Source organism: Capricornis sumatraensis, chromosome X (genome assembly GCF_032405125.1).
Source record: "Capricornis sumatraensis isolate serow.1 chromosome X, serow.2, whole genome shotgun sequence".
Lineage (NCBI taxonomy): Eukaryota > Metazoa > Chordata > Mammalia > Artiodactyla > Bovidae > Capricornis > Capricornis sumatraensis.
In genome coordinates, this window is record NC_091092.1 from 8,280,130 (window position 1) to 8,303,654 (window position 23,525).

The following is a 23,525-nucleotide window of genomic DNA, read 5'->3' on the forward strand; positions in this document are numbered from 1 at the left end:
GTCTGATTTCTTTTCGGTACACTAAGTCCTACTTTTCTAGGAAAGTCTGATTTTTCTGACTTCATGTTCAACTTAAGCCATTGAAGGCATAGAAATTGCTGTAATACTGAAAGCAGAGATGGAAATTAGAGTTGTCAAAGGTGATTTTCAAGTGTTCTGCAAATATAATGCAAAAGTTACAAGAAAAGAGATTTTAAACTGCCTGGATTACGTAGCTACTTGGTATATTATAATGTTACTTTGATTACTAGTCAGGATAAAAAGGTGCTCAAAGGCAATAAAATATGCATTTGGGGGACGTACATGGAAATGAAGTTTTCTTGACAGTTGGCTAAGGCATTTTTATATCCATAACAACTGTCAACTAAAACTTAGTATGTCACAGTTATTAAAAAAGGAAAGGAGTGGGACTCTTGCTTACAACTGAGTTTGGCAAAACGCATTTATATATTCCTCCCCTGTAAGCACACAGTTCTTGAATTAGGGACAATGAGTGTGCCCACATAGCAGAATGAAAAATTTATAAAGAATCTATGATAGAGAGTTACACAATCCTGCTTTACTAGAATGCAAAACACTCTTCTTACCCAAGTATTACTGTGTGTATCTCTGAAACATCTGAAAAATACTCTTCTGTGACTTACTGGGCCATAGGGAATGAGCAGTGTTGGGAACAATTCTCTGTAGTAGTACTTGGTATGTTTCTTCCATTAACTAGATCTTAACATTTCAACTGGATCTTAGAAGGTTGTCAATATTCATTTTTTCAGGCAAGGAGATCCAACCAGTCAGTCCTAAAGGAAATCAGTCCTGAATATTGGAAGGACTAATGCTGAAGCTGAAACTCCAATACTTTGGCCACCTGATGAGAAGAACTGATTCATTTGAAAAGACCCTGATGCTGGGAAAGATTGCAGGCGGAAGGAGAAGGGGATGACAGAGGATGAGATGGTTGGATAGCATCACCGACTCGATGGACACGAGTTTGAGTAAGCTCCGGGAGTTGGTGATGGACAGAGAAGCCTGATGTGCTGCAGTCCATGGGGTCGCAAAGAGTTGGACACGACTGAGCAACTGAACTGAACTGAGGTTTTCGGTGGATGCTCTAGATCAGTTTATCTTTTAAAGCTTCTATCTTTGGCATTCTTCCTCTGTCCATTTAGTACTTTGTCTGGAGGTGAAGACATAACCCATAACTGATATTCATCTGGGGATCCTTTCGGCCAGGTTAGCCTCATTTGTTCTTGATCCACCTCTTTCTGAAGCTGTAATGAAGCAGAAAATAACCTGTCCCATTCTTCTTGTTTATGTCTCTCAAAGAGGTTCCAAATCTATCAGTCTTGGGGTAAAGTGAACTTGTTTACTCGGCCTGAGGAAGATTTGGGGAACATTTTTGTTCTTTTTGTAAAACAGCATGGATTGCTGACTGCTTCAGACAAAGATTCCTGGTTGTTGTTGTTGGGTTTTTTTGGAGATATCTTTATTGGTCAGTAGGTGAGACTCCTCGTTTCCTGTCACAGCTGTGTTATTTCAAGTGTCTAGGTTATATCTGATACTGTACATCCACTCTCAGCTTTACCATAAGGCTTAATTGCAGCTTCTGCAGAAGAGGGAATTCTGGCTTCAGGTTCCTTATGACTTACGACACATAACTTTTTCATGACTGCTCTGTTTTGGCTTCCTTCAAGGCACCATTCTCCACCTCTGGCACATAACTAGGTTTAGGTGACTCCACTGAAGATTCTACACCTTGCTTTTGAACTTCAAGGCATATCTGAGGAGAAAATACAGGCATACCTTCCTCAATTTCTGTATCTTGCCATGTAGGGTTCTTCACATCACTGCTGTCAGTCCCCTTGGACATGGAGGTTTTCCCGTCTTCTTCTACAACTTCAAACTGTGATGCTAACCCAAGTTGAGAATTTGGTGACAAATACTTTGGAATATCACCGGTGTTTTTTTGTTTGCTCTTCCTTTTCCTTTGTCACTTGGTTGTGTCAGGATCAGATTTTTTGGAATCCGAGGGGGAAGCTGAGACACTTTCCTCACAGATATTGCTAATATCAAGGCTTTGCCTTCTTGCCAGGGTTTTATTACTTTTCAGTTGTGCTTCCATCTCTCTGTGCTTTTTTTCTGCCTGTCTCTTTTCCTCTTCTTCCTCCTCTGCCAGTAATCTCTGCATTTATTCTTCACTGGCTTTGTTTTCTTCTTCCTGATTGGCTCCTCACTCCGCCTCCATCTTGCTTTTCTCCTTTTCATATTCTCTTCTTAACTCCCTAGGTTGACTTAATAGGTGAACTGGCTGATAGCTGATGGCTGATTTCCTCTGACTGTTGCCCAGAGACTCTAAGTTTGCATTCCTCTGGATAGTGCTTTTTGAATTATCTCCCACAGTTCCATATTGACAAGAGAATTTCTTTGGGTATGGTACCGAATCCAGGAAGCAATCTGGCAGTGACAGCTGGAACAGCACAAATTTGTCTTTTCAACAGTTGACTTGAAACATGCTTCACAGAGCGTGTGGTTACAAGGTAGTGTCACAGGCTCAATGAGGATTTCCACACAGATCTGGCACTGGCATTCCAACAAGGAAGGGATGGTGTCTTTGCATACAGCCATTTTAATATGCTAATAAGGTGTATTCAGCATCAATACAACAATTCAGGAACTGGGCACATCAAACCACTTGACATAAAAAGGTGTTCCGAGGGCCAGGTAAACAGTATGACCGTGGAAGGTGGTGTATTTGCCCATGTTTAAGACAAGTACGAACGGGCTTCCCTGGGGGCTCAGAGGTTAAAGCGTCTGCCTGCAATGTGGGAGACCTGAGTTCGATCCCTGGGTCGGGAAGATTCCCCTGGAGAAGGAAATGGCAACCCACTCCAGTACTCTTGCCTGGAAAATCCCATGGACCAAGGAGCCTGGTAGGCTACAGTCCATGGGGTCGCAAAGAGTTGGACACGACTGAGCGACTTCACTTTCAAGACAAGTATCCAGAAAGGAAACAAACAAACCTTGGCAGCTCCCAGGCATTAACAACCGTTGCAGTAGGGCAGATGCTGGGCAACAGTATCTGAGCAGGGCAGAAGGAAAGCACCAAGCTCCCTTCCTCCCTCTTACCACCTGAGGGTTCTCCCTTAGCTTGGGGCAGCCAAGCCCAAGGCCACCGAGTCTCAAAGCCTCTGGGCCACTCCTCCATGAAGATGCTTCCTTCAGGACTCCAGTTTCCTCAGCAGAAGAACTTCTGTTTGACCTTGCTGTGGAGTCATTCCTGCACACTTCCCAGTGCTCAGAGTCCGCCCTCACCTCTCTTGTGTGTTACTCGCTCAGTCATGTCCGACTCTTTGCAACCCTGTGGACTGTAGCCCACCAAGGCCCCTATGTCCATGGGATCTTCCAGGCAAGAATACTGGAGTGGGTTGCCATTTCCTCCTCCAGTGGCTCTTCCCCACCCAGGGATCGAACCTGGGTCTCTTGCATTGGCAGGCAGATTCTTTACCATCTGAGCCACCAGGGAAACACAATCTCCTCTCCTAGGTCAGCTAAAAAGCCTAATCTTGGAGGCACTGCTCTAGCAGTCCTGCAAGGGCTAGGAACATAACAACCTTCTCTCTCCTTTTTCTTTATTTTTTTCGGGGGTGGCAACAGCTAATGAGGTTTTTTGTTTGTTTGTTTTAAATGAATGATTAAATAGTTTCTAAGACTCTTTAACTTTAAAGTTCAAGAAGATAAACAGCAAAGCAGAGTTCTCGCAGAAAACTGCTGAAGCCTCAATTCAACCCAAGGTCCTAGAGTTCTGGAACCTTTCTCTCAGGGCCTTGAGAATAGGGCAGCTAGCACACTTCAGGGTCTGGGTGCCCCACCATGCTAGAGGCTCTCACCTTCTGAAGGCTGTTCCCTCCCTACCCCTAGCACCTGCTGGGCTCCTCATCCAGCCACCACTCACAGGAGCCTTCCTCCTGGGCCCACTGTATCCACTGTCCCCGGGTCCTGGACTAGCCACCTCTCAGGAACCCTCAGTCAGTGCCCAGCTGCTCCTCAGATGGCCCCTGGGTTCCGACCCACCCCAGAAATAAACGTGCCCAACACCTAGAAGGGATGGAAGCACTTCCAGCCACACAAACCCCATGCCCACAGTCAGTGCAGGTCATGGGTGCCACCCCATGCACCCCCAGACCCTCTCTTCCTGCATCTGGCCAAGCCTTGAGTGGGTCATCATTGGGCTAGTTGGGGCCTGGAGGGTCCCAAATATACTCCTGTCCTGCAAGGCCTTGACTGGGGGCAAGTCAGGCTTAAGGAGGCACCTCTTTGGGGAACAAAGTTCACCTTTCCCATGGGCACCCCCTCCCAGGGCAGAGACCCCTACAGCCTGCCCTAGCCCCCATGAGGCTGCCTGGGGAGCTGAAGGCTGCCATCTGTCTCCGTGGTAGGAGGAAGCCCATGCTGAGGATGCTGCTGGGCATTTCCATAATAAATCCTTTGCTTAGGAAAACCTGGAGCTTCCAACACAGGAGTCACCTGCTGTTTCCACTCTCAGGTTCCTGCCACAAGCCTGGCCACCTGCTGCCTGTGGGAGGTGGGCCAGGGTCTACTGCAGAGAATGGGTCTTGGAGGGCAGCCTGGGGGGCCTTTCAGAGACGTGGGGTGCAGAAGAAGTTCTGGGGTTTGTCCTTTGCACTCAGACACTGAAAGTATATTTCAGTGCCCCCCCCCCCATTTCTGGAAGCTTCCACGAGGTCAAAGATCCAGAGTGTGAGGGTTTGAAATATCCCGACTGGATCCAGATGGGGTGAACCACGAGACTGAGGCCAGCAAGTGGGCCTAGGGGGCTTGCTGCCTAGTGGGAGAGCTGTGTGGGTCTGCAATACCTTCAGCAGGCAAGGACAGGCTCCCCCATCCCAGGTGGCTTTGCCAAGAAAGTTGTCACCAGCCCCCCCAGTTTGAGTCTCACCTTCATACCTCCCAGTAACCCCCTAAAAACCTGGTGCCACAATTTGATCACACAACCCCTCAGGCCCCCAGACCCCAGGATGACCACATGCTGCCTCCTGCTGCATGTGGGGTACATCCAGTCCAGCATAAGCCCTGCCAGCAATTTCCAGGAGGATCAAGCATGTAGGAGGTGCCACAAGGAAAGGGGACACCAAGGGACAAAGATGAGGTAAAGATACTCACACAGGACACAAGTAATAGTTGTGGACCCAAGAGCCATTTATGAGTCTCAGTTCAGTTCAGTTGCTCAGTAGTGTCTGACTCTTTGCGACCCCATGAATAGCAGCACGCCAGGCCTCCCTGTCCATCATCAACTCCCGGAGTTCACTCAGACTCACGTCCATCGAGTCAGTGATGCCATCCAGCCATCTCATCCTCAGTCGTCCCCTTCTCCTCCTGCCCTCAATCCCTCCCAGCATCACAGTCTTTTCCAATGAGTCAACTCATCACATGAGGTGGCCAAATTACTGGAGTACTTTGCATCATTCCTTCCAAAGAAATCCCAGAGTTGATCTCCTTCAGAATGGACTGGTTGGATCTCCTTGCAGTCCAAGAGACTCTCAAGAGTCTTCTCCAACACCACAGTTCAAAAGCATCAATTCTTCAGTGCTGAGCCTTCTTCACAGTCCAACTCTCACATCCATACATGACCACAGGAAAAACCATAGCCTTGACTAGACGGACCTTAGTCAGCAAAGTAATGTCTCTGCTTTTGAATATGCTATCTAGGTAGGTCATAATTTTTCTTCCAAGGAGTAAGCGTCTTTTAATTTCATGGCTGCAATCACCATCTGCAGTGATTTGGGAGCCCCCAAAAATAAAGTCTGACACTGTTTCCACTGTTTCTCCATCTATTTCCAATGGAATGATGGGACCAGATGTCATGATCTTCGTTTTCTGAATGTTGAGCTTTAAGCCAACTTTTTCACTCTCTTCTTTCACTTTCATCAAGAGGCTTTTTAGCTCCTCTTCACTTTTGGCTATAAGGGTGGTGTCATCTGCATATCTGAGGTTATTGATATTTCTCCCGGCAATCTTGATTCCAGCTTGTGTTTCTTCCAGTCCAGCGTTTCTCATGATGTACTCTGCATAGAAGTTAAATAAGCAGGGTGACAATATACAGCCTTGATGTACTCCTTTTCCTATTTGGAACCAGTCTGTTGTTCCATGTCCAGTTCTAACTGTTGCTTCCTGACCTGCATACAGATTTCTCAAGAGGCAGGTCAGGTGGTCTGGTATTCCCATGTCTTTCAGAATGTTCCACAGTTTATTGTGATCCACACAGTCAAAGGCTTTGGCATAGTCAATAAAGCAGAAAGAGATGTTTTTCTGGAACTCTCTTGCTTTTTCCATGATCCAGTGGATGTTGGCACTTTGATCTCTGGGTCCTCTGCCTTTTCTAAAACCAGCTTGAACATCTGGAAGTTCACGGTTCACGTATTACTGAAGCCTGGCTTGGAGAATTTTGAGCATTACTTTACTAGCATGTGAGATGAGTGCAATTGTGTGGTAGTTTGAGCATTCTTTGGCATTGCCTTTCTTTGGAATTGGAATGAAAACTGAGCTTTTCCAGTCCTGTGGCCACTGCTGAGTTTTCCAAATTTCCTGGCATGTTGAGTGCAGCACTTTCATAGAATCATCTTTCAGGATTTGAAACAGCTCAACTGGAATTCCATCACCTCCACTAGCTTTGTTCGTAATGATGCTTTCTAAGGCCCACTTTACTTCACTTTCCAAGATGTCTGACTCTCGATTAGTGATCACATCATCATGATTATCTGGGTCATGAAGATCTTTTTTGTACAGTTATTCTGTGTATTCTTGCCACCTCTTCTTAATATCTTCTGCTTCTGTTAGGTCCATACCATTTCTGTCCTTTATTGAGCCCATCTTTGCATGAAATATTCCCTTGGTATCTCTAATTTTCTTGAAGAGATCTCTAGTCTTTCCCATTCTGTTCTTTTCCTCTATTTCTTTGCATTGATCGCTGAAGAAGGCTTTCTTATCTCTTTTTGCTATTCTTTGGAACTCTGCATTCACGTGCTTATATCTTTCCTTTTCTCCTTGGCTTTCGCCTCTCTTCTTTTCACAGCTATTTATAAGGCCTCCCCAGACAGCCATTTTGCTTTTTTGCATTTCTTTTCCATGGGGATTGTCTTGATCCCTGTCTCCTGTACAATGTCACGAACCTCATTCCATAGTTCATCAGGCACTCTATCTATCAGATCTAGACCTTTAAATCTATTTCTCACTTCCACTGTATAATCATAAGGGATATGATTTAGGTCATACCTGAATGGTCTAGCAGTTTTCCCTACTTTCTTCAATTTAAATCTGAATTTGGCAATAAGGAGTTCATGATCTGAGCCACAGTCAGCTCCTGGTCTTGTTTTTGTTGACTGTATAGAGCTTCTCCATCTTTGGCTGCAAAGAATATAATCAATCTGATTTCGGTGTTGACCATCTGGTGATGTCCATGTGTAGAGTCTTCTCTTGTGTTGTTGGAAGAGGGTGTTTGCTATGACCAGTGCATTTTCTTGACAAAACTCTATTAGTCTTTGCCCTACTTCATTCCGCATTCCAAGACCAAATTTGCCTGTTTCTCCAGGTGTTTCTTGACTTCCTACTTTTGCATTCCAGTCCCCTATAATGAAAAGGACATCTTTTTTGGGTGTTAGTTCTAAAAGGGGGGCTTAGAAAGCATCACTACGAACAAAGCTAGTGGAGGTGATGGCATTCCAGTTGAGCTGTTTCAAATCCTGAAAGATGATACTGTGAAAGTGCTGCACTCAATATGCCACCAAGTTTGGAAAACTCAGCAGTGGCCACAGGACTGGAAAAGCTCAGTTTTCATTCCAATTCCAAAGAAAGGCAATGCCAAAGAATGCTCAAAGAACCGCAAAATTGCACTCATCTCACATGCTAGTAATGCTCAAAATTCTCCAAGCCAGGCTTCAGTAATACGTGAACCGTGAACTTCCAGATGTTCAAGCTGGTTTTATAAAAGGCAGAGGACCCAGAGATCAAATTGCCAACATCCACTGGATCATGGAAAAAGCAAGAGAGTTCCAGAAAAACATCTCTTTCTGCTTTATTGACTATGCCAAAGTCTTTGACTGTGTGGATCACAATAAACTGTGGAAAATTCTGAGAGAGATGGGAATACCAGACCACCTAACCTCCCTCTTGAGAAATCTGTATGCAGGTCAGGAAGCAACAGTTAGAACTGGACATGGAACAACAGACTGGTTCCAAATAGGAAAAGGAGTACATCAAGGATGTATATTGTCACCCTGCTTATTTAACTTCTATGCAGAGTACATCATGAGAAATGCTGGACTGGAAGCAACACAAGCTGGAATCAAGATTGCCGGGAGAAATATCAATAACCTCAGATATGCAGATGACACCACCCTTATGGCAGAAAGTGAAGAGGAACTAAAGAGCCTCTTGATGAAAGTGAAAGAAGAGAGTGAAAAAGTTGGCTTAAAGCTCAACATTCAGAAAACGAAGATCATGGCATCCAGTCCCATCACTCCATGGGAAATAGATGGGGAAACAGTGGAAACAGTGTCAGACTTAATTTTTTTTTTTTTTGGCTCCAAAATCACTGCAGATGGTGACTGCAGCCATGAAATTAAAAGACACTTACTCCTTGGAAGAAAAGTTATGACCAACCTAGATAGCATATTCAAAAGCAGAGACATTACTTTGCCAACTAAGGTCCATCTAGTCAAGGCTATGATTTTTCCAGTAGTCATGTATGGATGTGAGAGTTGGACTCTGAAGAAGGCTCAGCACTGAAGAATTGATGCTTTTGAACTGTGGTGTTAGAGAAGACTCTTGAGAGTCCCTTGGACTGCAAGGAGATCCAACCAGTCCATTCTGAAGGAGATCAACCCTGGGATTTCTTTGGAAGGAATGATGCTGAAGCTGAAATTCCAGTACTTTGGCCACCTCATGCGAAGAGTTGACTCATTGGAAAAGACTCTGATGCTGGGAGGGATTGGGGGCAGGAGGAGAAGGGGACGACCGAGGATGAGATGGCTGGATGGCATCACTGACTCGATGGACGTGAGTCTGAGTGAACTCCGGGAGTTGGTGATGGACAGGGAGGCCTGGCGTGCTGCGATTCATGGGGTCGCAAAGAGTCGGACACGACTGAGTGACTGAACTGAACTGAACTGAACTTACTCCCACTCCACAAGGAAGGGACGCCCTCTATTGGAGGATCCAGAGAAAAGACAAAAGTCACTGGACTCTTGTCTTCTCTCCTTCAGATGGGAGTAACCTCTTGGAGCTCCATCCTTGGCTCAAAGTAGATGCCTTTGATATGTATACTGAAGAACTGGAAGAAGTTTTACCCTCAGGCCCTGTTAAAGAAGCATAGGATCTTTTTCTTCACCGAGGCATGGCCTCAATGTGATCTATCTGATGGTGGAAAATGGCCCCCTGAGGGCTCACTTAATTATAATACCATCCTCCAACTAGACCTGTTTTGTAGATGAGATGGAAAATGGTCAGAAGTCCCATATATACAGGTTTTCTTTGTCTTGAGAGAAAACACCTTCTGTGATGCCTATAATTTCCCCCACACCTTTGGGTTCAAACCATCTACCTTATCCAGGGCTGCCCAAACCTAGCCCACAGGAGCCTCCACAGTGTCTGGTGACACCTCCAGCTCCAGCAGCAGCTCCCATCCTAGTGGCTCCTAACGCAACCCCGGTGATCTCTAGGCTATATTCTGCCCTCCTTCCATTACAGGAAGTTCCTAATGGGGAGTTGGGGCCCATACAAGTTCATGTCCCTTTCCCCTTCCAAGATTTAAGACAAATTGAATTAAACCTAGGAAGCTTTACTGAAGATTCTGACAACTATAGGGTCTATCTCAATCTTTTGAAGTGGCATGGAAAGATGTTATGCCCATCCTGACTAGCACCCTTACTGACAATGAAAGAAGTAGAGTAATTAAAAATGCCCAGGAATGGGGAGATGAATGGTACACTACCAGCTTGCAGGGGATATCTGACAGTGAATCATCCTGGTTACCTATAAGACTCCAGGCAGTGCCCATAGCTGATCCTAATTGGGCACGTGACAAAGTCAGTGATGACTGGAAGAGAGTTCACTTTATGCTTTAAGGAAGACTTAAAAAAATCGTGAGCAAAGCCATTAAACTACTCCAAACTATCAGGAGTGACTCAGTAAAAGGAGGAAAATCCCATAGCTTTTCTGGAAAGGCTCAGGGAGGCATTGAGAAAAGTTATTTGGACCCAGACTCCCCAGAGGGCCAATTTATTCTTAAAGACAAATTTATTACTCAATCAGCTCCAGATATTTGGAGGAAACTCCAAAAATTGGCCTTCAGCCCAGATATGGGTTTAGAGCGCCTCCTAAAAGCTACCACATCAATATTCTTTAACAGAGATCAGGAGGAACGTAAGGAAAAAGACAAGAGAGATAAGAGAAAGGTGGAATCTCTCCTTATGGCCCTACAGGGAGTTAACTTCAGGGCTGCAAAGATGGGAGGACACAAGCAAGAATCTGGAGCCTCTTTCCGTTGTGGAAAGGACGGACACTTTAAGGGACAATGCCCCCAATGCAAGCAGAGGTCACTACTGAGGCCTTGCCCCACTTGCAGAGGAGATCACTGGAAGAGTAACTGTCCCCAGGGACGTAGGTTTCAGGAGTCAGAAACTCAGACCCAGGATGAAGACTGAGGGGACCAGAGGCTTCCCACTTTGGCGCGTCCTCATCACCGCACAGGAGCCTCGGATGACTCTAACAGTAGGAGGCCATCCTGTTATCGTCACGCTTGGTACAGGAGCTACTTTCTCAGCCCTCCTCTCTAATCTGGGTCCTCCTTCTACCAAGTCAGCTACTATATGTGGCATTTCTGGAAAGCTGGTTACAAAATTATTTACACAACAGTTGAATTGTAACTGGGATTCTATTCTTTTTTCTCGTGCCTTTTTGATAATACCAGAAAGCCCAACCCCCATCCTAGGAAGAGATGTTCTATCTAAAAGGCAAACTTCAATCCATATGGAAATAGAATCTACAGAAAACTTATGCTTACTCCTGACAGAAGTAGAAATCAACCCTGAAGTCTGGGAAACCGGAGAAAAGATAGGAAGAGACATCTCAGCTCAACTAGTACAGATAACTCTTAAAAATCCTAATAACTTTCCTTACCAGAAACAATACTCTCTAAAGCCAGAGGCGAAACAGGGACTTATTCCCTTGATTGAAAACCTCAAAGGACAGGGGCTCTTAATAGAATGTAACAGCCCTTATAATACAACTATTCTGGGAGTTTGAAAGCCTAATGAGGAACAGTGTCTAGTTCAGGACCTCCGCCTCATTAATGAAGCTGTGAATCCTGTCATGCCTAACCCCTGTACTCTACTCTTCCAAATCCCAGAAACAGCCACTTATTTTACTGTTTTAAATTTGAAGGCTGCCTTTTTTTTTTTTTGCATACCCTTAGCTCAAAGTTCACAATTTTTGTTTGCTTTGGAGGATCCATCTGATTCCTCTACTCAACTTAGACAGAGTTGCCTCAAAGGTTTAGAGATAGCCCTCACTTGTTCGGGCAGGTGTTAGCCAAAGACCTAGCTGCCTTTCACCCAACTGAATCTATAAACGTCCTTCAATATGTAGATGGCATTCTCCTTTGTGCTGACACAGACAAAAAATGTAACCAAGCCATTTGTGACCTTCTTAATTATCTAGCTCCATGTGACTACAAGATATCAAAATCAAAAGCTCAAACGTGCCAACAAGAAGTCAAAGATTTAGGACTCAAACTCTCCCATGGAGTTTGAACCCTGGGAAAAGAAAGAATGGAACCCATTTTACAACATCCACTCCCTAATACTCTTAGACAACTCCATGGTTTCCTTGGCATAACCAGTTACGGCTGGATTTGGATTCCCAGATATGGAGAGTCAGGACAAAAGGCATTACAATGGGAACCTGGAGAAATACATCCATTTAAGACTTTAAAACAGGCTCTTCTTCAGGCTCCTGCTCTCAGCCTGCCGGTGCTAAGTTGCTTCGGTCATGTCCAACTCTGTGCAACACTATAGACTGTAGCCTGCCAAGCTCCTCTGTGCATGGGTTCTCTAGGCAAGAATACTGGAGTGGGTTGTCATGTCCTTCTCCAGGAGATCATCCCCACCAGAGATCGAACCCAGGTCTCCTGAATTGCAGGCAGGTTCCTTACCACTAGTACCACCTGGGAAGTTCCTCAGCCTGCCTGCAAGAGACCGTTTAAACTTTTTGTAACAAAGAGCAGGATAGGCAATAGTCACATTATCTAAAATTTTATAAAGTAATCCCCTATCTCCTAGAACTAGTGCTCAATTAGCTGAATTGACTGTTTTAACCAGGACCTTAGAGCTGGAGACTGACAAGAGAGTGAACATCTATACTGATTCTAAATATGTTTATTTAGTCCTTCATTTTCACGCTGCTATCTGGAAGGAAAGAAACTTTATTTTTATTTTTTTTTACTTTAAAATACTGTATTGGTTTTGCCATACATCAACATGAATCTGCCATGGCTGTACACGTGTTCCCCATCCTGAACCCCCCTCCCACCTCCCTCTCCATACCATCCCTCTGGGACATCCCAGTGCACCAGCCCCGAGCACCCTGTATCATGCATCAAACCTGGACTGGTGATCCGTTTCACATATGATAATTTACATGTTTCAACGCCATTCTCACAAATCATCCCACCCTCACCCTCTCGCACAGAGTCCAAAAGACTGTTCTATACATCTGTGTCTCCTTTGCTGTCTCGCATACAGGGTTATCATTACCATCTTTCTAAATTCCATATATATGTGTTAGTATACTGTATTGGCGCTTTTCTTTCTGGCTTACTTCACTCTGTATACTAGGCTCCAGTTTCATCCACCTCATTAGAACTGATTCAAATGTATTCTTTTTAATGGCTGAGTAATACTCCATTGTGTATACGTACCACAGCTTTCTTATCCATTCGTCTGCTGATGGGCATCTAAGTTGTTTCCATGTCCTGGCTATTATAAACAGTGCTGTGATGAACACTGGGGTACGCGTGTCTCTTTCAATTCTGGTTTCCTTGGTGTGTATGCCCAGCAGTGGGATTGCTGGGTCATAAGGCAGTTCTATTTGCAAATTTTTAAGGAATCTCCACACTGTTCTCCATAGTGGCCGTACTAGTTTGCATTCCCACCAACAATGTAAGAGGGTTCCCTTTTCTCCACACCCTCTCCAGCATTTGTTGCTTGTAGACTTTTGGATTGCAGCCATTCTGACTGGTGTGAAATGGTACCTCATTGTGGTCTTGATTTGCATTTCTTTGATAATGAGTGATGTTGAGCGTTTTTTCATGTGTTTGTTAGCCATTTGTATGTCTTCTTTGGAGAAATGTCTGTTTAGTTCTAAAACCTCAGATGGCCGTCCCATTAAATATTACCAAGAAATTATGTGCCTCTTAGATGCAATTAAACTACCCAAAGAAGTGGCTGTTGGGGCCATCAAAGGGATGATTCTGACATAACAGTGGGAAATAGGAGAGCCGACCAACAGGTAAAAGAAGGCAGCCATCCAGTCTTTTAATACTCAGGCTCCCCTCCTCTGGAATAAGAGCCCCAGTGACATAAAATCCCAGTAGTCTCCCGAGAAATGTCAACACCCTCTCTCTTGGAGATACTCTACTCCCCTCTGGATGGCTTCAAACAGAAAATGAAAAACTTGTATTGCCCTACAGCACCCAGTGAAAAATCCTTAAAACTCTACAGCAAACTTTCCATTTGGGAATTGAAAATACTTACCAACATGCTAAGAGTCTTTTCAAGGGAAAAAGATTAATAAAGACTGTAAGCTAGATTGTTAAAGGATGTGAAGTCTGCCAAAAGAATAATGCCTGTAACAACCAGTCAGCTCTCCCAGGCTTTCAGTGTACAGGAAGATATCCTGGAGAGGACTGGATAGATTTCACTCATATGTCAAAAGCCAAGGGACATCAATACCTACTGGATTGGGTTGATACCTTTACCGAGTGCATAGAGGCTTTCCTTTGTAGAATAGAACAAGCAAAAGAAGTTGTTAAAACTTTAATATAGGAGATCTTTCCTAGCTTTGGCCTGCCACGTGGAATGGCCCTGCCTTTAAGACTACAATAGCACAGGGCATCTCCCAGGCCCTAAGAATCGAGTTTCATTTACACTGTGCCTGGAGGCCTCAATCCTCTGGGAAGGTAGAAAAAGCTAATAGTATGATTAAGAGACATTTATGAAAACTCTCACAAGAGACTCATCTTTCCCGGACTTCATCACTTCCTTTAGATCTTGTGAGAATAAGAAATCCTCCACAGTCACTGGGACTCAGCCCTTCTGAAATTTACTTCTAGATCAAGAAACCGCCGAACTAACAAAATATGTCACTAACTTCTTTTCAAAAAATAGTTACAATCCTTAGAAAATGAGATCTCACAACCAAAAGAAAATAAAAAGTCCTTATATAATCGTGGGAACTTGGTGTTAGTAAAGGCTATTCCTGACAATAGTCTGACCTTAACTCCCACATGGGAGGGACCTAATTCTGTTATTCTCTCTTCGCCCACCTCTGGTAAGGTTACAAGTATTGATGCCTGGATTCCTCACACACAGATAAAGCCTTGGAATTCTCCTGGAGAAAATCACAAGGACCATCTAACACCCCCAGTAGAAAATTCACAGGAAAATTCTCAGTGTTTGGAATATCAATACACTCCTTTAGAAGGACTGAAAGGACAACTGTTCAAAAAGGGCCCAGGATATGAAAAGTCAAGTCTAGGCAATGGCTGATTCCACTTCTCCTTTTGGGACCACCCTATAGAACTAGACATCAACTTCCATCCGGTGGAAACCCCTGGTCCTGATCTGAAGCCGTGTTTTGCTCTTATTGCTTTTTGGTCCTTGTATTCTAAATTGTCTCTCTTGCGTTGTAATGTTTCACATAGAAGCTATCAAACTTCTAATGATTATAGAAATGGAGCCTAAGATGACATACTGAGGTCCGCTAGATCGTCCCCCTGGTGGAGACCTAACTGCCATCCCTTAATGACACCCCTACACAGCTTGAAGAAGCCAGATTGGTCATCTCCCCTTTCGTCATAATGGCAGTTAGAGTCTCCATCTCTAGACGGGGGGATTGAGGTAGAAATTACTAGGCAGTCAGTCTAGAGCTCTGAGACCTTTGTCCTGTTTTCAGTAACCATCCCACTCCATTGTCCTGAATTCCTGTGTCTTTCAGTTCAGTTCAGTTCAGTCGCTCAGTCATGTCCGACTCTTTTCGACCCCATGGACTGCAGCACACCGGACTTCCCTATCCATCACCCACTCTTGGAGCTTGCTCAAACTCGTGTTCATTGAGTCATCCAACCGTCTCATCCTGAGTCAACCGCTTGTCCTCACACCTTCAATCATTCCCAGCATTAGGGTCTTTTCAAATAAGTCAGTTCTTTGAATCAGGTGGCCAAAATGTTGGAGCTTCAGCCTCAGCATCAGTCCTTCCAATGAATATTCAAGACTGATTTCCTTCAGGACAGACTGGTTGGGTCTCTGCACTCAAGGGATTCTCAAGAGTCTTCCCCAACACCACAGTTCAAAAGCATCAATTCTTCTGTGCTCAGCATTTTTATAGTCCAACTCTCACATCCATACATACTGTAAAAACCATACTACTGTAAAAACCATACTACTGTAAAAACCAAAGATTTGACTAGACAGACCTTTGCTGGCAAAATAATGTCTCTGCTTTCTAATACGCTGTCTAGGTTGGTCATAACTTTTCTTCCAAAGAGCAAGGGTTTTGTTTTAATTTCATGGCAATCATCATCTGCAGTGATTTTGGAGTCCCTCAAAATAAAATCCGTCACTGTTTCCATTGTTTTGTCATCTATTTGCCATGAAGTGATGGGACCAGATGCCATGATCTTAGTTTTCTGAATGTTGAGTTTTAAGCCATCTTCTTCACTCTCCTCTTTCACTTTCATCAAGAGGTTCTTTAGTTCTTCTTCACCTTCTGCCATAAGGGTGGTGTCATCTGCATATCTGAGGTTATTGATATTTCTCCCAGCAATCTTGATTCTAGTTTGTGCTTCCTCCAGCCCACCATTTCTCATGATGTACTCTGGATATAAGTTAAATAAGCAGGCTGACAATATACAGTTTTGATGTACTCCTTTCCCAATTTGGAACCAGTCTGTTGTGTCAAGCCCAGTTCTAACTGTTTCTTCTTGATCTGCATGTAGATTTCTCAGAGGACAAGTCAAGTGGTCTAGTATTCCCATCTCTTTAAGACTTTTCCAGAGTTTTTTTGTGATCCACAGAGTCAAAGGCTTTAGCATAGTCAATAGAGCAGAAGCAGATGTTTTTTAGGAACTCTCTCACTTTTTCGATGTTCCAATGGATGTTGGAAATTTGATTTCTGGTTCCTCTGCCTTTTCTAAATCAAGCTTGAGCATCTGGAAGTTCATGGTTCATGTAGTATTGAAGCCTGGCTTAGAGAATTTTAAGCATTAATTTGCTAGCGTGTGAGATGAGTGCAACTGTGCAGTTGTTTGAGCATTCTTTGGCATTGTCTTTCTTTGGGATTGGAATGAAAAGTGACCTTTTCCAGTCCTGTGACCACTGCTGAGTTTTCCAAATTTGCTGGCATATTGAGTGCAGAACTTTCACAGCATCATCTTTTAGGATTTGGAATAGCTCAACTGAAATTCCATCACCTACACTAGCTTTGTTCATAGTGATGCTTCTTAAGGCCCACTTAACTTCACATTCCAGGATGTCTGGCTCTAGGTGAGTGATCACACCATTGTGATTATTTGGGTCATGAAGATCTTTTTTGTATAGTTTTCCTGTGTATTCTTGTCACCTTTTCTTAATATCTTCAACTTCTTGTCGGTCCATACCACCTCTGTCCTTTATTGAGCCCAACTTTGCGTGAAATGTTCCCTTGGTATCTAATTTTCTTGAAGAAATCTCTAGTCCTTCTCATCTTATTGTTTTCCTCTATTTCTTTGCATTGATCACTGAGGAAAGCTTTCTTATCTCTCCTTGCTTTTCTTTGGAACCCTGCATTCAAATGGGTGTATCTTTCCTTTTCTCCTTTGCTTTGGCTTCTCTTCTTTTCTTAGCTATTTGTAAGGCCTCATTGGACAACCATTTTGCCTTTTTGCATTTCATTTTCTTGGCAATGGTCTTAATCACTGCCTCCTGTACAATGTTGTGAACCTCCATCCATAGTTCTCCAGGCACTCTGTCTATCAGATCTAATCCCTTGAATCTATTTATCACTTCCACTGTATAATCATAAGGGATTTGATTTAGGTCATACCTGAATGGTCTAGTGTTTTTCCTGACTTTCTTCAATTTAAGTCTGAATTTGGTAATAGGGAGTTCATGATCTGAGCCACAGTCAGCTCCCAGTCTTGTTTTTGCTGACTATATAGAGGTTCTCCATCGTTGGCTGCAAAAAAAAGGTGACTTGAAACAGTTGGCCAAATACATAGTTCTATAAGATCAATTGATTATGATAGTGTAACACTAGATATGAGAAGAAGAAATAAGAGGGAATCATTTCCTAGACCAACAAAGACTAGTAGGTCAGATGGCCCAAATATTTGGGCTACTGTGGACATTGTACAGGAGACAGGGATCAAGACCATCCCCATGGAAAAGAAATGCAAAAAAGCAAAATGGCTGTCTGGGGAGGCCTTACAAGTAGCTGTGAAAAGAAGAGCGGTGAAAAGCAAAGGAGAAAAGGAAAGATATAAGCATCTGAATGCAGAGTTCCAAAGAATACCAAGAAGAGATAAGAAAGCCTTCCTCAGCGATCAATGCAAAGAAATAGAGGAAAACAACAGAATGGGAAAGACTAGAGATCTCTTCAAGAAAATTAGAGATACCAAGGGAACATTTCATGCAAAGATGGGCTCAATAAAGGACAGAAATGGTCTGGACCTAACAGAAGCAGAAGCTATTAAAAAGAGATGGCAAGAATACACAGAATAACTGTACAAAAAAGATCTTCATGACCCGGATAATCAAGATGGTGTGATCACTCATCTAGAGCCAGACATCCTGGAATGTGAACTCAAGCGGGCCTTAGAAAGCATCACTATGAACAAAGCTAGTGGAGGTGATGGCATTCCAGTTGAGCTGTTTCAAATCCTGAAAGATGATGCTGTGAAAGTGCTGCACTCAATATGCCAGCAAATTTGGAAAACTCAGCAGTGGCCACACGACTGGAAAAGCTCAGTTTTCATTCCAATTCCAAAGAAAGGCAATGCCAAAGAATGCTCAAACAACCACAAAATTGCACTCATCTCACATGCTAGTAAAGTAATGCTCAAAATTCTCCAAGCCAGGCTTCAGCAATACATGAACCGTGAACTCCCTGATGTTCAAGCTGGTTTTAGAAAAGGCAGAGGAACCAGAGATCAAATTGCCAACATCCGCTGGATCATGGAAAAAGCAAGAGAGTTCCAGAAAATCATCTCTTTCTGCTTTATTGACTATGCCAAAGCCTTTGACTGTGTGGATCACAATAAACTGTGAAAAATTCTGAGAGAGATGGGAATACCAGACCACCTAACCTGCCTCTTGAGAAATCTGTATGCAGGTCAGGAAGCAACAGTTACAGCTGGACATGGAACAACAGACTGGTTCCAAATACGAAAAGGAGCATGTCAAGGCTGTATATTGTCATCCTGATTATTTAACTTATATCCAGAGTACATCATGAGAAATGGTGGACTGGAGGAAGCACAAACTAGAATCAAGATTGCTGGGAGAAATATCAATAACCTCAGATATGCAGATGACACCACCCTTATGGCAGAAAGGGAAGAGGAGCTAAAAAGCCTCTTGATGAAAGTGAAAGAGGAGAGTGAAAAAGTTGGCTTAAAGCTCAACATTCAGAAAACGAAGATCATGGCATCCGGTCCCATCACTTCATGGGAAATAGATGGGGAAACAGTGGAAACAGTGTCAGACTTTATTTTGGGGGGCTCCAAAATCACTGCAGATGGTGACTGCAGCCATGAAATTAAAAGACGCTTACTCCTTGGAAGAAAAGTTATGACCAACCTAGATAGCATATTCAAAAGCAGAGACATTACTTTGCCGACTAAGGTCCGTCTAGTCAAGGCTATGGTTTTTCCTGTGGTCATGTATGGATGTGAGAGTTGGACTGTGAAGAAGGCTGAGCACCGAAGAACTGATGCTTTTGAACTGTGGTGTTGGAGAAGACTCTTGAGAGTCCCTTGGACTGCAAGGAGATCCAACCAGTCCATTCTGAAGGAGATCAACCCTGGGATTTCTTTGGAAGGAATGATGCTAAAGCTGAAGCTCCAGTACTTTGGCCACCTCATGTGAAGAGTTGATTCATTGGAACAGACTCTGATGCTGGGAGGGATTGGGGGCAGGAGGAGAAGGGGACGACAGAGGATGAGATGGCTGGATGGCATCACTGACTTGATGGACGTGAGTCTGAGTGAACTCCGGGAGTTGGTGATGGACAGGGAGGCCTGGTGTGCTGCGATTCATGGGGTCGCAAAGAGTCGGACATGACTGAGTGACTATACTGAACTAACAGTGCCTAATCCAGTATTAGCACACTGAGTGACCTATCAATGAAATCTTTGCCTGACCTAGGAATGAGCATTCCTATCTCTGTGGGATAAAATAGTCATGAAATGCCTCCCAAAACATGGTTGAATTTATTACCATGAAGTGGGAAGAGGAGGAGGGGTAGGAGCACTGACAACAAAAATAGGTCACTCACCAATCTAGTTCTATAAGAATGAAGTCACTCAGCTACTGCAGTCACTGACTTTGAACACATTCTTCAAGGAGCTCAGGAATGAGGTACTCTCTACTCTGGGAAAACTGGCAGAATAGGCCTTCAGATCCTTCAGATAATTAAATATTTTGGGGACACAACTTTATGAACCTGATTTTTTGCATCTTCACATACCTAGCAAAGGATTTAAAATCATTATCAGAGATATCTGGTCCTCGTGAGTAGCAACAACCTTCTACTGAGATTTGTGCTTGATTGCACATACCTCCTTCATGAAAATCATAAATATACTGACCTCTCACATCTTCAAAGCAGTTCCCCAGAGCTAGCTGAGAGGCTGTCTCCCAGCTATGGTCCTCAATAAGTCCTCACATAAAACTGAACTCACAGCTTTCACATTGTAAACTTTATGCCCACTAATATGAGTAGATACAAAGTTTCAGCTGACAATATATGGTGAGGATGTGGCAAATTCAGAATTCTCATACAGTGTTGGTGGAAATGTAAAGTGGTCAACCACTTTGAAAAACAATTTGGCAGTTCCTCAAATGATTGATCATATGTTGCCATGAGATTTGAAAACATTATGCTAAATGAAGAAGAGAGCGCCCAAAGAACACGTATTATATGGTTTATGAAAATATGTAGATTTCCCCATTCTGGACATGGAAATTTACAGTGCTTCTCTCCATGGCAATTACTTTTCTGCAATTCTTGGAATCCCAAACCACAGAGGTGTGGAAGAGCCCCATCTAGTTTCCCTCATCTATCTGGGAGGTATGTTTCTAGGTTGGATTTGGAGGGAAAATGGAGGGAAGAAATCAAAGGAATTTACTCAGGTCAAGACCCTGGTCACCTGCCCATCTATATTTTTGGAGTAAGCAACTGCCAGGAGCTTGAATATGGGAAATGAGATATTCTGGAATGTGACAGCAGGAAGACCAATCCCTTCCCAATCTCTTGACAGGATGGGGTGAGGCCATTATCTCTGTATCCCTCAACCTGCTTCTGCCTCAAGGCCCTTCCCTTTGCTTAGGTCTTCAAAACCATCTTTAATAATAGCTGTTAAATTTCAACAGATGACTTCAATTGCCAGCAAATGCTTTCCATATTTAATGAATGTTTATTATAGTAGAATAAAATATAAATGTTTATTAATAAGATTTGAAATCTGTCCCAGAAGGGGGAAAAAGGTAGATTGCTTACATAAAACAGCCAAGATTTGGCAAACAGACTTCTCCTTGAAGGTTAACTTCCACAGATCATTTTCAAAACACCAACTGTGTGTGTTTAGAAAGATTCCCCCATTTTTTTTATTCCATGAAACAATTTAGAAAGTTCTCAAAATGAAGCTGTGTGGAATCCACAGAAAATATTTTCTGTGAGGTGCAAGAGAATATAAATAATGAGGTTTGGTTTGCTTTTTTCTTTTTTCTGTTTTACTTCCCCAGCTTGAAACATGTCTTTCAAAAATGAAATTTCCTAATTCTCAGGGTCTTTTTGAGACATACTGATTTTTAAAATGGAAATAAAGAGAAATTAGTAGGAAGTCAATATACAGCTAAACAGAACAAGAGTAAAAAAAGCAGAAAAGGCCAAAATTAATACCAAGGCCTTGGAGTGGTTGGGAGATGTAGACACTCCATTGTACCTGGAGAAGGTCAAACCCCAAGGATAGGGCAGCGAGGCCACCTATGGGTCTCAGATTGGAGAGGACTGAGCTGAGCCCAGAGCCTAGCACACAGCTGTGTGGACTGGGAGGTTCTTGCGTGCAGAGGTGGAGGGGCGGCTCCTATTGGGGGTTGGGGGAGGGGGATCGGAAGGCGAGCTCGGCGATGAGGCGGGGCCCTCACGTGACCGCGGGCTGCAGAGCGTTGCAGCCTTAGGTGCAGGCGTCACTCCTGTCTGGTTATCAGCTCCCCGCTGCCCTGAGCTCAGCGGGCTGGCATCGGGCCCGCGGCAAGCGGAGCAGGTAAGGGCCCCGGGGCCCGCGTGCTGACGCCAGGGAGGCAGTGGCCAACCAACCCTTGAGGCCCAAGCAGGGTTTCAGTGCGGAGAGTCCCGGCGAGTTCTTTCCACACCCCGGCTTTCCTGGAACAGAAATAGGGGCCCCCTGGGGTGGGCGTGCGGGAGGGGGAGGGACGGGGTTCCAGGGAGGGCAGCAGAGCAACGCAGAGCGATGGGAAATCGTCCCTGAATTTCTGCAGGGCCATGGTGAACCCGGGAGTGGGGCGGGGGACGATGGTCTCGGGGGGTGGCGGGGCCGGGGGAGGAGCGGTGGTTCAGCACCGAGAGCTTGGTGACAGCACTCCCTCCCTCCATCCACTTAGGTCTGCGGGTCTACGTGTCAAGTGTTGCAGCAACTCACTTTGCAGCAGGAATCGGGAGGAGGAGGAGACAACCAGGATAGGCTAAGGTCGGTGCAGGGGACAGTGTGCGTAGGGGGGTGCAGAACCCCGTCATACCCGCTCTCAACTTCCCCAAGCCCCGACCTCCATTTTGATGTTTGAAATGGCCTAGGGGATGGATCTGTAGGGAAAATGGTGGGTTTGGGAAGAGGGAGGAGAAAGAACTGAGAAGGAATGGGGAGGGCTCGGACTGGGGGGCCCCTAGAGGACGCACGAAGCCTTTCAGGTGTGAAAATTAAAAGAAAGAAAGAAAGGAAACCATGATATCTAGACCTCTGAACATTCGTAGTAAGGCCTCTGTCCTCGGTGCTGATCTATCCACCAAAAATGCAGTCGCTTTTCCTGTCTTTTGTCTCCTAGGAGCAGTGATGCCCAAAGAGGAACAAGTGCTGAAAAATCTCACCATGGAAAATGCCAACGAAGAAAATGAAAAAAAGGATGAAAAAGAGCAAGATGCTAATAAAGGAGAGCCTTTGGCCCTCTCTTTGGGAGCTGGTGAATATTGTGTACCTAGAGGAAATCGCAGACGGTTCCGTGTTAGGCAGCCCATTCTACATTATAGATGGGACATGACTCAGAGGCTTGGAAAGCCACAGGCGAGGATGAGAGAAGAGAATGTAGAAAGGATTGGGGAAGAGATGAGACAACTCATGCAAAAGCTGAGGGAAAAGCAGTTGAGTCACAGTTTGCGGGCAGTTAGCACTGACCCCCCTGACCATGAACATAATGATGAGTTTTGCCTTATGCCTTAAATCCTGATGTTAATAGGGAGACACACTTGCTTCCTAAATTTACATGTTCATGATGTACCTTTGTCATAAACCTTTTGATGCCACTCATTTCTGGTGGGTCTCAGATTACCAGCTTCTAGTTGAATGTTTTGACCCAGTCTGTAAAATTTTGTTAACAGGATAATTTCACCTGTTTCATGGCACGATGCTTATTATATATTGTGAAGTAAATAAAGCAGTTTTAAAAAGCAATTTCTGTATGTATTCTTTTTTATTTCAAGTTTAATACTTATCTAATACATAAAGAGAAAAATGCTGAAATTAATGTACCAAAAGATTAATACAGGGACTCATTTCTGTGACATGAGTTGATGTCTTTTATAATTTCTGTAGTTTGAGAAGATGTGGAGCTATTTTTAATGACTTTATGAAAGCCATAGAGTCACTTAATAAAGACTTGGCTATGAAATTTGAATCTTTAAGCCTGATGAATAAACCCAGGAATTCTTTACAAATTGGGAACTATATTTGCTTCACATGACTGTGAGAC

General features: G+C 44.0%; 1 protein-coding gene and 1 pseudogene across 2 annotated transcripts in view; one reads left to right on the forward strand and one right to left on the reverse strand.

The window, feature by feature from the left end:
* The window catches only part of LOC138071347 (protein BEX2), a 54,487-nt gene extending 31,491 nt beyond the window's left edge, over positions 1-22,996 (forward strand). Inside the window, exons 2-4 of one of the 2 annotated variants that reach the window (XM_068962882.1) lie at positions 771-989; positions 22,167-22,252; positions 22,605-22,996. In XM_068962882.1, coding sequence (XP_068818983.1) covers positions 22,613-22,996 — 384 coding nt within the window. In that variant the 5' untranslated portion in view covers positions 771-989; positions 22,167-22,252; positions 22,605-22,612. The remainder of the gene's footprint in view (positions 1-770; positions 990-22,166; positions 22,253-22,604) is intronic. The other variant, XM_068962883.1, reaches the window with a different exon arrangement.
* On the reverse strand, positions 595-2,619 carry LOC138071345 (E3 ubiquitin-protein ligase RNF168-like; annotated as a pseudogene).
* Positions 22,997-23,525: the final 529 nt, after the last annotated feature.